At 38.8% G+C, this 13653-nt stretch overlaps 1 protein-coding gene across 10 annotated transcripts in view; it reads right to left on the reverse strand.

Annotated features, from left to right (window-relative positions):
- Nucleotides 1-13653, reverse strand: part of KMT2C (lysine methyltransferase 2C) — a 188872-nt gene that overhangs the window by 82084 nt on the left and 93135 nt on the right. For all 10 annotated transcript variants that reach the window (XM_038125688.1, XM_038125734.1, XM_038125762.1 and 7 more), the window contains 4 exons: nucleotides 4937-5099; nucleotides 4098-4269; nucleotides 1220-1334; nucleotides 250-422 (listed from right to left, as the gene is read on the reverse strand). In XM_038125688.1, coding sequence (XP_037981616.1) covers nucleotides 250-422; nucleotides 1220-1334; nucleotides 4098-4269; nucleotides 4937-5099 — 623 coding nt within the window. The remainder of the gene's footprint in view (nucleotides 1-249; nucleotides 423-1219; nucleotides 1335-4097; nucleotides 4270-4936; nucleotides 5100-13653) is intronic.

Here is a 13653-nt window from a genome sequence, read left to right on the forward strand (position 1 = left end):
CAGCTTGCAGCAAGTAACTGCCAGGTACTCTCAAGTAACTGCCAATTAATACTTATTTGCTAAGATTAAAATAAAGCTACCTGCTATTGTTCATTGTATTTAGGGATGAAGGATCAAGGAACTGCCCAAGATCCTGTGGCACTGTACATCAAACACGCTGTACATCCTTCCCAGAAACCCATCAGTGTCCCACTCCTCATCATAAGCTTTATGCATTTTAGTACAAATTAACAAAAGCTGGATACTTACCTTTTGCACATGTGACAATGCAACATATCTTTCTGGAAGTCTTGGAGGCACAGTTTTTCACAGAAAGGACAAGATAAGTTGTCTTGCTGTTGGTAACAACTGTCACATACCAAACAATTATGGTGCCACTGACAACTTGTTCGTGTGCCACACTCAGCACATATTCTACAGTTCTAGAGATCACAAGAATTTAGTAGTTAATTATGATATTTCACAATGTGATAGAACTGCCATTAACTGACATTTTCCTGTTTTGAATTAAATTTAATAGCTTTTGTCCTCCATAACACAAAAAGTTACCAAAGATCTGATAGCAGAACATGAATAACCAACACAACAGCAAGAAGTTTCCTGACCACTCCTGACTTGAAAGGAGTACTTCTTATGAGATCAAACATTTTTATTACTACTCTCAGTTATCTTATGACTGCCACAAACTGACATAACATTATATACATGTCATATAAAAGGAATTTCCACTGCAATTACTTACAAAGTTACTGATAAAACAACAAATTCATCCTGCTTTCCTCAAATGCAAAGGAACCCACAAGCTGCAGAACTGTTTTGGTAAACAAGGAGGAGTTGAATATCAAGAGACTTCAAGTATGGATTACATACACTACTATATAGCTTTGAGTCTACATTTTTGTTCCCATTGTATCACGAGAGCAGCTGTTATTAACTGCAGGTTATCCACTGCACCTGGATCCTACACTTCTCTTTTCCCTATGGAGGCTGATTTACTGTCCTCTATAGGCTGCTTCAGCCACAGCACTGACAGCTCCCCCAACAGAGCAGCTGTAGAGCCACAGGATTTACATCCAAGTGGGATTCCTTCAGAAATTACAAATTATATTACACAGCAACAGCAATCCACAATACACCTGGAATACACCAGCACCGTGTGGATAACAAAGTTTGGGCTCTTATAAATGACCAGGAGTTACTCTGAAACCTTTCCACTTACTTTACATTTCCAACCATTTGTTGGTACAGCATCCATAACTGGCTGTAGACAGAAAGTGTGGTAGCCTTTGTCACATGTATCACACACCAGCATCTTGTTGTCTTCCCCAGAGTGTCTAAGGAAAGTAAGAAGTGATCAAAAATTACTTCAATAAGCAGCAACAAAATATCTGTTTCAAGAAAAGTCTAAACAGGAAGACACAGGTGTGCACATAAAAATATACAAACACTACTTACAAATATCTCCAGAGACAATGCCTTCAAATTCATTTTTAAATACAACTGCATACCACTAACGTTTATTCACCAAGAGCTGAGCCCGTGCAACCATTCTGAATACCAGATATTGGCCCACTTTCACTTACACATGTGTAGACAGATTTGATGGCCTTTCTGTACTGAAATCAGTTCAAAATCTGCAATATACATTTTATTTCTTTCTGAAGAGAACATCCAATTGTACTTGTTTCTGCAGGCTGACTGTAATTTTTCCAAAGGAAAAAAGGAGCCATCAAGTCTGACTATTGGAGCTCCTACAATGTCAGACAATATGACTGCAAGAGCAAAACAAACATTAAAGGAAGAGATTTCAATTTTTATACAATGATGTATTACAGAGCTCCACCACAGATTCCAGTGATAAAATAAATCTGCTGAGAACAAGACAAATAGTTTGGTAATATCTAAAGGCATTGTGTTCTGCCTTCGTTTAAATAAATTAATGCAGTAAGTAAACATGCAACAAGATTTGCCTAGATAAAGCTTTGCAGTACATGGCATCATACATGCTAGGTACTACCTCATTACCTGGGAGATCTGGTGGTTTAAAAAGCTCTCTCTTTGCATGAAGCTATGCTTAAAATGCTGTTCTTCCAATAATGGTGAAGAACTGCCATACCACATGAAGTAATTATAGAATCAAAGAATGGTTTGGGTTGGAAGGGACCTTAAAGACCATCCAGTTCCATGGGCAGTGACACCTCCCACTAGACCAGGTTGCTCAAAGCCCATCCAGCCCAGCCTTGAACACTTCCAGGGTGAGACATCCATGGCTTCTGTGGGCAACCCATTCTGAGTGCCCCTCTGCCCAGCCTGTACTTATGCTTGAGATTGCCCCAATCCAGGTGTAGAACGCTGCACTTGGCTATGCTGAAGTTCATGAGGGTCACACAGCCCCACCTCTCCAGCCTGCCCAGGTCCCTCTGGATGGGGTCCCTTCTTTTCAGCACCAACTGCCCCACACAGCTTGGTGTCAGTGGCAAACCTGCTGAGGGTGCCCTCGACCCCACTGCCCACATCGTAACAAAGATGTTTACAACAGCACCTGCCCCAATTCCGACCCCTGAAGAACAACACCCATCACTGGTCTCCAGTTCTTGACCCCAGCTCTTGAATCCATGGAGTGCTCCATCGGTCAAATCCATTTCTCTCCAGTTTAGAGGCAAGGATACCATGCTGGACAGTGCTGAGCAATGCACAAGTCCAGGTAGGTGACATCAGTTGCTCTTCCTCCACAAACTCTGTAACTCCATCACAGAAGGCACCAAATTTTTCAGGCACTGTCTGCCCTCAGTGAAGTCATGGTGTCTGTCTCCATCACCTCCTTATGTCCCATGTGTCTCAGCACAGTTTCCAGGAGGATCTGCTCCATGACCTTGGTAGGCAGGCAGGTGAGACTGACTGGCCTGTGGTTCCCTAGATCTTCCTTATTTCCCTTTGTAAAAGGTCTGTGTTTCTCCTTTTCCAGTCAGTGGGAACTTCACCAGACTGCCAAAACTTCTCAAATATGATGGATAGCGGCCTAGCCACTTCATCCACCAGTTCCCTCAGAACCCATGGACATATGTCATGTGGTCCAATGGACATACCACATTTTCTCTGCTTTTCCACTAAAGAGAAGATTTGTTAGCAGATGCTGTAATTACTCAGTACAACATTTTCAGGGATACTTTTTAGAAAGTTCTTCTCTATTCTAGCTTCATTCCTGAGATTTGCTATCTGCTCTGTGTGATCAGGGAACACCCTTTTTTTGAAGTGGGTTGAGTGAATGCTAGCAAATACCAAGTGTTCTGCTTGGAAAACAGGAAAGCACTGACTGATCAGACACACGAGGCAGTAGTAGAGTGTTTTTTTTTCCTTCATACTGTCCCAGCTGATCTGATTGAAGCTGAACAAAACTCATTTCATTTTCAGTAAGTCCTTTAAAAAAAAAACAAGCAAGCAAAAGAACCCTGCAGTGCCCATCAGATTAAGTTATAAGAGAACAAGCCGACAAGCAGTCAGAATTTTCTGAGTGAACCCTTACAGTGCCAGAGCAACTAAGTTTCATGGTCTCTGTCCTTGTCTGGGGCAACTACTCAGTCAGGGCCACTCATGTCACTTTGTTTCTTTGCTCAACTAAGCCACGGTTTTGTTTTCATAATGAGTCTTATCTGCCTCTGAAAGACATTAAATGAGACAGCCTAATGCAGGAGACCTGTCCAGAGTGTAGGTACAGGCACAACTGTACTGTCAGCTGAGTAAAAGACTGTGAAGGCACTACAGTAAAATTATTTATTTGGTAAATTTGAGAAAAATCCTCCAGTATATAAAAAGGAGGAAAAAAATCAGAATGTTTTGCTGCTTTCCAGAGCTTTCCAGGACCTGCCAAGATAATGGTAACTCTAGGGGTAAAACACACAGGACTTTCAGCTCAGCTCTTTTACAACAAAGCTTCCAATACAAGGGTATGCTCAGCTACTTAATACAACAGAAAATATGGGGAAATAATCTACACTCTTTGGAAAAAAACCCCAAACACTTAATGAAACATGCATTTCAAAAACCACAGCACATGAATCTCACACCATCCTCCTCCATGTCCTTTAAGTCTCACTTACTTGCAGTTCTGGCACACTTTGCAATCAGGACACTGCCAACCTGCTCTTTTTAAAGGTGTGACTTGAATGTCCAGGCACATCCCATGGTAGTGCTGGCCACAGGTAGTACAAAAAAGTTGATCTAAGAGGTCTCCAGGGCTGTCGCACACTGCACAATTTGCTTCTTCCTTTGCTAAAAAGAAATATTTTTTTCAATTATTATTTTGTTCAAAATTATGAACAATTCAATGAACCCAAAAAATTACTTCGTAGTCCTATGCATACAAAACTTGACTATTCTTATGAAATGAAAATTTAATTAATATATTTAATAACTATTACTTTAATTCAGTTTTCTCAACTAATCTTCTCATAACAAAAGTAAATTCATTTTAAACCTTAATGAAGTCTTACAAAAGAAACAGTTTTATTCTCCTCAAGATAAAGCTGAGAACTTCGGAACCAACTCATCTGTAGAACAAGTACAAAATAAAGAAACCTAAATCTAACAGACCTAAATCTATTATTTAGCTGATGTGTTTGCAAGAAGGTGGTCCTAATTTGAGTTAGGACAAGAAGTCTATCAATTTGAACTAAAACCTGACAGAAGAAAAGCCTTACCAGTAAATCTCTTCCTTGTTCTGCATTAAAAGAAAAAACACTTTGCTGTGCAGGACTGCTGGTCTTTAAAAACAGAAGAGTGTGAACTCACATCTTGTCTATCCCTGAACACACATAAATTCTTAGGTATGTGAACTGTGACAGTGCATCTAAACAAATACATTCTTAAGCTGACCTATGACAGAGCAGTTTTCATAGAACCTGGTACTAATTGTGTCATTTGAACACTGTGTACTTACATCTTTCAGGAGCCTGATCAATGTGGTCTGGACAAAGGAGGGACAAGTTACTGAAATCCTGAAATGTGCCTGCTCCAGCAGCACAGGGGTAATGGTACATCTGGGTACATTTCTCTTCACAGCATTTGATAGTGGCTCCAAGGTGCTTACAAAATGCACATCGCTGAAAAACAAACAGAACAAGTCATTAAAAGATTTCTTTTCCTAGTCACTTTTTAGCTAGATCTGTTCCTCTCCTTCATTTAGCAGATGAACACCCTGGCCAGTAGGAGGTAGCGAATACTGAGAAGGAAACTAGTAGGTAGTGTTGTCTTTCAGTGGCACTCCCAAATCTTTACTTAAAATGTTTTATGAAACCCACTCTAAATGTACTCTGATAATTAAGATTCTTCTTGTCATAGAAAGGCATTTGCATTCTATGTTGAGCTATGCCTTCAGTAATGGGGCTTGGAGACTTAAGGCAGATGACACCATGCTGTCAATAGGTTATGACTAAAAACCCCATGGCTCTGTAAGCTGTAACGTAAAACCACAAACACTGTAATCAGAAATGCAAATGGAACTCAAGTATGATGTTCTCCCAAAAATCTTACTGGCATTATACAATTCTCTCTGGGACGATAATGTACTACATAACCTTGCACATTCTTCTCATCTTGCCTTTCAAGACTACATAAATATTACCACCAAACTTTGAGAAGTCATAAATAAGCACAATTATTATTAGACACCAGAGAAATAATTTCCCAGAAAGAACTATGCAACAATCTTCCAGTTCTCCAGTCAAGAGAGAGCAGAGTCTATCAGTCTGCTTGTAAAAAATCACCCACACCTTTCTGATTCAGTTAATCAGTCTTTTTTCTTTCTCAGATTCATTACAGTCCCTGAAGCACTGTAACATCCTTTTGTACTTTTTCACCAAGGCAACAATACTTTTTAAGGCATAGCACTGTAAGATTTCGAGTAAACTTAGGAAAAAACAGGTCAGCGGCTCCCAGGAAGACATACATAAAATACAGCAACAACTGAGCTCAGGCACTCTCATTTTTCACAATAAAAACACAACACCAACTCTGGTGTGTGTTTGATTACTAGCTGAAGTGTCAAGTAACATTCAAATATGAACATAAACCAAATCAAAGAAAAGTTATGTACTGCATCTGCTTAATTCTTAGAATACAGACAATATTTATTACCATAATTCTTCTCTGTTTCAAAGCTGGGCATGAAATTATGCATGAAATAGTGCTACTACAAGTCCACAATAACAAAACCAGCCCATATGAAAATACAAATCACAAAGCTGTGTTGACAGCTACCTTGATATTCTTTAAAACCAGATGAAATGAACATCTTCAAAAAAATATCTGCCAGCACCCCAACGCATGGACAAGAGACAGAAAAAATATCAGTGTATGGTAAACAGAACTGCAGTGTAAAGAGAGAAAATGCTCTGGCAAAGAAATTGAAGGGGATCATCAAGGAGAACTACTGCCAAATTTGTGGGCTACAATGCTTAGTCCGTCCTGTGATCTGCAGGACATCTCACCCCTGCCCATGTCTAACACCTGCTGACAGTACAGGTAAGGTGCATCCTGTTACTTTACCAGCAGAAATGCAGAGGAGAGGAGAGGGAACAAGATAAGCAAATAAGAACATGGAGCTCTTAAATAATAACATGCTCTCTTGAAGGAGAGCAAGGCAGCAGCAATGGTAATTACATTTATGGACTGCCAACAAAACCAAAGTCCTGCAAGAAATTCCTTTTAGTAAATGATACCTGCAGTGAGCACTTGCTGAGGATGCTGCACAAGGTAAATCCTGAACTTAGATGTAAACCTATGAAAAATACTGCCCAAAGCCTCCAACTTCAAGAACTGCAGCTCCACTCTGAGACACACACAACCACTGTACTATTTTGTCCTTGATGTTCTGAAAACTTGTGGAGATGGGCCAGGTTTAGCTAAGACACAACTCTTACAGGCCACACTTTTTTCAAAGATTTTACTCAGTACAGAAAAAAATAGAAAAGGGAACTTGGGAGGAGTCAAGGTCAGAAATGTATCCCTCAAGAAAGTATTCAGCAAGACCTTGCTGGATCCTATCACTGACCCTTAGTAGCTATTTAATCAGGAGAAGAAAATTATGAAAGAACTGTAAGCACTTAAATAATCCAACATTTATTAAAAGCTAGGAATAATGGAATAAAATAGCAATATAAATGGCATTTTTAAATACCACATCTGTTTTTCAAAACCACCAATCAACCATGGTACGTAGCAACTACAAAATCAGAATGTAACTTTTCCCAAATGCTCTATGAATAAATGAAAAAATCATTGAAAATTAGGAAACTACAGAATTACTAAAAAACCTTGGAAAATGTTGATGGTGGTTTAAGGAACCACATAAAGATGCTGGAAGAAAAATGGAAGCCCAAGTTACATGTAATTGAACCCTTCAAACCCATCTGCTAAACTGCACTGGCAATGAAAAGCATTTGGCAGATAAGTGAAACACACTTTGAAAACAATGTGCTATGTATCATCTGAAGCAAATAAAAAGCGCAGAATATCAACATTTGCTGAATTTGTAAGAGAGATAAAGCAGTCTGAAGAAACTAATGCCCAAAGGGATTTTTTTGGCAGCAGATGTTGGTGAGAAGAGTTACTTTTCCAGCACTAGAAGCCAACACTCCTCTGAAGCCAGGCCCCATGCTATGACCCCAAAAGAACAGCAGAAATGTATTAAATTAAACAAAAATATTAAAAGCTCTGCTAAATAAAATCAGTAACGAATACTACTTTACTACTGCTAAAATATGGCACCATGACAGCAGGAGATGGAATGAAGCAGTAAATCATGCTGCCCATGAGATGCATGCCCATATGAGGACAGTACCAGAGCCAGGGACAGGCTGGAGTCTCCAGTTTCATTAGTATGAGCACAAAATAAAGCGTTATGGGAAGGGGTGGAAGCTGATTCGAAGGGCAGGTATTGAAAAATAGGCAAGACAAACACTGTTTTGTTTATGGATCAAATAGTTTTACATTCCTGTTCTACAGGAAAAAAACCCCAACTTTACAAGGTGTCAGAAAGCTGGAGAGATAGTTCATTACCTATTCATAGTACACTCAAGAAAATAAACTAATGCAGAGCTAGCAAACTATTTTCCTACTCAGGAAGTCCTTCAGTGGTTAACAACTGTTCCCTTCAGCAGCTCCTCCTTGTGCACTTGTCCATTGCAAGAAAGCTCTGAGTCCATCCCTACTTGTGCTATTTCTTACTACTGTAATTTCCATCATTTAAACTATCCATTCCTCTTTCTACTTGATAACTTTGACTTTCTTGTTCTTTACATCTGCTTTTTCAGACAGAAAAGGAACTGATTTTTAAAAGCAAAAGCTATGCCACTTTTAAAATTTGATTTAAAAATTCCCTTTATTTACTAATCCCACTGGCTCAAATATGACATTGTTGTACAAATACAGTGGAAGAGGAAGAACTAAGTGAACCAACAGAAAACAAAATCTGATTAATCATCTTCTCTGTATCCGAGCTCTATGGGAGAACATCATCCCCTAAGAGTGGCAGAAACCACACAGAAGATTTCCAGGAAGACAGAAACTCAAAAACCTCCTTGCTACAACTGTAACTGCACCAAAACCAGCTGAACAAAAATGTTAATTCTGCCTTGTTCAGCTCAGATGATGCCACAAATCCTACTGGCTTTACTGGAAACAGATGGCCAAAGTGGAAAATGGTGACAAGAACAGCAGCTTTTTGTTTACGTATTTCTAACCTTCCTGCTGCTCCACAGAGTACTCCAAAATCCTGTTCAAATTACAAAAAGATGCCTGTAAGAGTAAGAGTTTATCCAGATAGTACCAAGAACTAATCAGAGGTCATATTTTATCATTATTTTATTGCCCTTAGAATTACTTTATAGTATTACTGTCTCAGCAACCAGACAAGTAACAACCCTTACAAGGCAGATATTAAAGAAAGGCAAAAATACAGTTTTTGAGTAAGTACTCTGCAACTTGGTTAGTGTCCTAAACCTGAATATTAGTACTGGGAATTGCAAAATGTTCTCAAGCAAATGACAAGTTTTTCACTGATTATGAACTTTTTCATTAAAAAAGATCAGGTGGCACAACCTATGAGATCAACAAGAACTTTGAATTTTATGATAGTGTACCAAAAATACACACAAGCCATCTGTCCTTGGTTAAACAATTTAATGTATTACCTGCAAGAGCAAGTTTCAAACAGTTTACCTGTAGGGAAATGCTGTCACACAAATCTGTGACTGAAGAGAACTGGACCTTAACAACCTGTCATTAATGAGAGCATGAAGAAATTTTTATATAAACAGTGATTAATGAAGTATGTTCTCTGGTGGTTCTGATAATCTTCATTGGTTACTCCATCATCTAGAAAGAGCTTTATATTGCTTGCAGACACTAATGACCATTAGCACCTTTCATGTCAAATACACTGGTTTAAGTATCATAAAGCACTAAAGAGCACAATGCAGTAAGATGGCAACATAAAAACAATTAATGGCTTTCAACTGATCTATTCATTACAAGTACTAAACTAAACACCTTTCCAGGAGTACTGGAAATTACCTTCTAGCTTTTTGATTTTATATGACTCATGTCACAAATTTGGAAATTACTTCAATTTATAACAAGCAAGTCAATCAGAGATCAGTTACTCTTCTTCCTCAAACCTTAACACAGTGACTCAATACATGCAATCAAGGTAGAAGCAGAAGTCCTTTTAAGTGTGGAAATTTCAGGCTCTCTAAAAGTCACTACTTTGTTTCTCATTCCTACCAGCTGCCTCTCTTTTTCACTTTCATTTAAAATGTTCATTAAATAAATTGTGTTGATATTAAGGCATTTAAGAATTCAGAGAAAAAAAGCATTCAAGTTTTGGAGGGGTGTTTTCTGTAATAGTGGTGAATAGGTTAAAAACTTGCAACAATCAAGTTTGCTAAATAAGATACCATTTTTTATTTGAGATCTGAAGTAGGTAGGAGAAAACATACAAACTTTATTGCACAAAAATTCTTCCTCATATAACCTGAAATGTTCCCAAACCCTGTTTATTCAGAAGCTCCATGGAAGGGTTTGGGTGCCTTAGAGCTGTGTTTTACTCATCATTACATAAGCTAGCAGAATAACTGCATGGATATGACTTCCCTCACAGGCTCTGCCTTTGCTGCTTTTTTCACACTTTCATGAAAAAAAAGGGGTGTTTTTTAATCACCTCCTCGCTTTCTGCAAGAGTTAGAATAATGTAAATGTTTTGAGTAAGGCTAAGCTTTTCCACAGCTATCAACCAGCTACTCCCTTAATTCCCATCTAATATCCACCATGGCAGAAGAGCACACATGAGCCTGTTGTTTAGTTAGACTGTCAACAACAAGAAGGTCAATCATGTTTAATGTAATTTAAACTGTGGTTATTAGGCCTCAGCATCAGCAACTCCAGGACAAACAAGGCAAGTACAAAAATCATCAGCTTTGGTTTGAGGCTGCTTTTTGGCAGGCTCAGAAAACAGACTATTGTGCCAGTTCCATTTGATTCATGCTCAGAAGGTCTTAAGAAGTGTGTGTAGACATTTCTTTGTGTTGGCAGAGCATGGACTGAGCCACAAATTGTTGGAGGCTTGAGAAAAAATAATTGAGGGAAACATTGCTACATTCTTGTTGTTTAATGATCATCTCCAGGCATCTGTTACTGGTCATTGCAGAACATACTGGGATGAAGTCAACTTTCTGTCAAACCCAGCACAGCTCCTAAACTCCCAAATCATATACAGGGATTCTGAAGTAGCTCAAGCATTCTATAGGTTAAGTACATTTATAAAGGCATGCAAAGTAAAAGGAGAATTTACTGTTCATACAGTCACATTGTGCTTCCAAAGGACACAAGGCTTGATGAGAACATCCAAACTTCACTATACTTAATAAGGCTTAGTCAGTGTATGGAATTTACTTCATGGCAATTCAGTTGGCCAAACAGTGGGTTACCATGCTCAGGCTCCACTGCCAACACTGGCCAGATCTCCATTACCTGCAGCTGGAATTGGAACACAGCTCACAGGTAGGAACATCCACAGGAAGGTCAAAATTTAGATGCGAGTCTTGAGCTGTCCTGTGTTGACACAAGTTCTTTTACTAGTGCCACAGCCCAGTCCACACCAAAGTTTTTGTCAGCATAGCACTATCAAAGAAGGGATGTTAACAGAGACTGTTTAAAAATACTTTCATACAAATCCTTTTCTATTTTTGCAAGTTTTCTGAACAATAAAGAGTTGGTGTAAACTTCTCACAACACATCTCTAAATTCTCTTATAAATTTTTGGAACACTTAGACAAAACTTTCCAGCCATTTCTGACAACAGGAAAGTCATTAACAAAAACATTTTGTTCGTCCTAAAAACAACCTCATTCATGGGACTTGTAATTTGTCATGAGTTTTAGAGTGGGGGATCCAACTTCTGCCTTTTCCTTGCAGCTCTATCCAGATGTGGCCAAGCTTGAGAAAACTATCTCCTTTTTGTTAAAAAAAAACTGTAAAACACTTTTTACACGTTTGTCAGTGAAAAATCACAAAAAAACCTACTCTCATTGATCATGACTGATCCTCTCCAATTTCTAGCACTGACTGGACATCATTTACCTCCTGCAAAGGTTCCTTCAGTCTGACAAGGATTAGAGGGAGGAAGTCTGTAATAAGTACTCTAAGCCTAAGCACAGAAAACCATTGGAACGGAAAGAAGACATCCCTAAGGATCCTGATACTACTGTCACTTAATCATCTGGGGAATAGGAGTATCCAGCACACAGGCACATGGACAAGTAAGGAGCAAAGAGACAAAAGGGATTCACTGTGTGAAAGAATCTGATGAGACTGGGAGGAGAAACCATGGATGGAGATGGAAGTTGAGGAGAGGCAGAGATAACACTTGAAGGGCCAATTAACCAAACCTGGGCACTCAAATTGGATAAAGACCTTATGGGAACTTGGGTGCTAAGACTCAGGAAGTGGTGATGGGACAGATCTCTGAAAGAACATGGGCAAAAGGGATGAGAAATGTTAAGGAGAGATGAAGAGTGAAAGGGGCTAAAAATATCAACCTGAACAAAAAGTCAGAAGTCTTGAGACAACTGAAATTGGATGAAGATTACAAGCAGGAAAAGTACACTGTTCTCTGACACCTAGTGCTGTATCACTATCACCCAGCCAGCTCAAATAGCAGTGCTCTTCTGTAGCCACAAAGGCTTTAAACCTGCAGTTTGGGAGGTCTGCCTCTGCCTTTGCCTCTTCTCCCTGACAAAAGGAAATGATACAGGCAGACAAATACAAGGCAACACAAGACATGGAGACACAGATAAAGGAATGGGCAGACACGCACACGTGTGTGCACTAAAACACAAGGAGCATTACAGATCAAATGTGGATTTTGTGCATAAAATAGATCTTTTAAGAGGAGTCACTGACTTAAAGAAACCTGTTACCTGTGAGACTGTGCCTAATTTACAGAGAGAAAAGAAAGGAAATATTGGAAAAGGTTGTGGATGGCTTGTGGGAGAAGAAAAGCACTTAGTTATTGCAACAGAGCAATGGCTTGCAAAAGAGCTCCTTGAAGATTTCATTTCTTCCGTGAAGCTCCCTGATGATAGGGGGCAGGGCACTAAGTAAAATTTTTCTTAGGTTTTTTTTTTAGTTCTTAATCTTACTGTTAAAAGCCTGGAGTCTTCTTTGCCCTGTAAAAATTCAGCCTTAATTTCTACACAGATTATGCACTCACAACTGCACCAGAGTGAAGGATGAACTGCTGCACCAGAGTGAAGGATGAACTGCTACATCAGTGCAAACTTTTTAACTAAGTCTGAGTATTTTTGAAACTCCTTCAATTTGCCATCCAAATTAGCAGATATAAATAAATTCAACTTTTCTGGTGGAAAACGTAGCCTAAGACACATAACAAGGCCATATGAATCTGCTATGTAAAAAAAAAAAAATACAGACAAGTCAGTCACATGTTCATTATAGTAAAAACATTATTGAAAAAATTATGCAGAAATGAAGAAATCTTTCTTTTCAGCAGTATCTGCATAGTCTACATACCTACACACTATACAATAATAAAAAAAAAATGGAATATTGAAGAGGCTTATACTAAGATAGCAATGACCATCCTATGGACTGAACTAGGCACAAACTGTTCTGCATGTGATCATATAATTAAAGATGCATAATCAGGCCAAGTCATAAAAGACATTAATTGTGTGCAAAGGACACAAACTGTGTGCAAAGGATGTTAATTATGTGCAGACAACCTGTCTTCTGACATGGCCTTACTTTGTGTTTCCATTTTATTGTCTTAATAATGCACTCTTTTAAGAAAGATTTTGAAGATACGTTACCCTGATTTAACAGAAAGTTTATGTCAGCCAATGTCACTATATACACTCAGTGATACATATAATTTACAAGGTAATAGAAGGGATGGAGTGACAAGAAACTCTGGATTATGTAGAGACATAAAAAATGCAAGAATTTCCTGCCTTTAATACCTTCCTCATTAGTGAGCACCTCCTTAGTATTCCTTCCCCACTGACTGCAATCAGTACCTTATTGTTCATAATTCCTATTTCCTTGGCTGTTCCTAAATTGCACTCTCCAAATGGCACA

This window comes from Motacilla alba, chromosome 2, assembly GCF_015832195.1.
Source record: "Motacilla alba alba isolate MOTALB_02 chromosome 2, Motacilla_alba_V1.0_pri, whole genome shotgun sequence".
NCBI classification, from domain to species: Eukaryota; Metazoa; Chordata; class Aves; order Passeriformes; family Motacillidae; genus Motacilla; species Motacilla alba.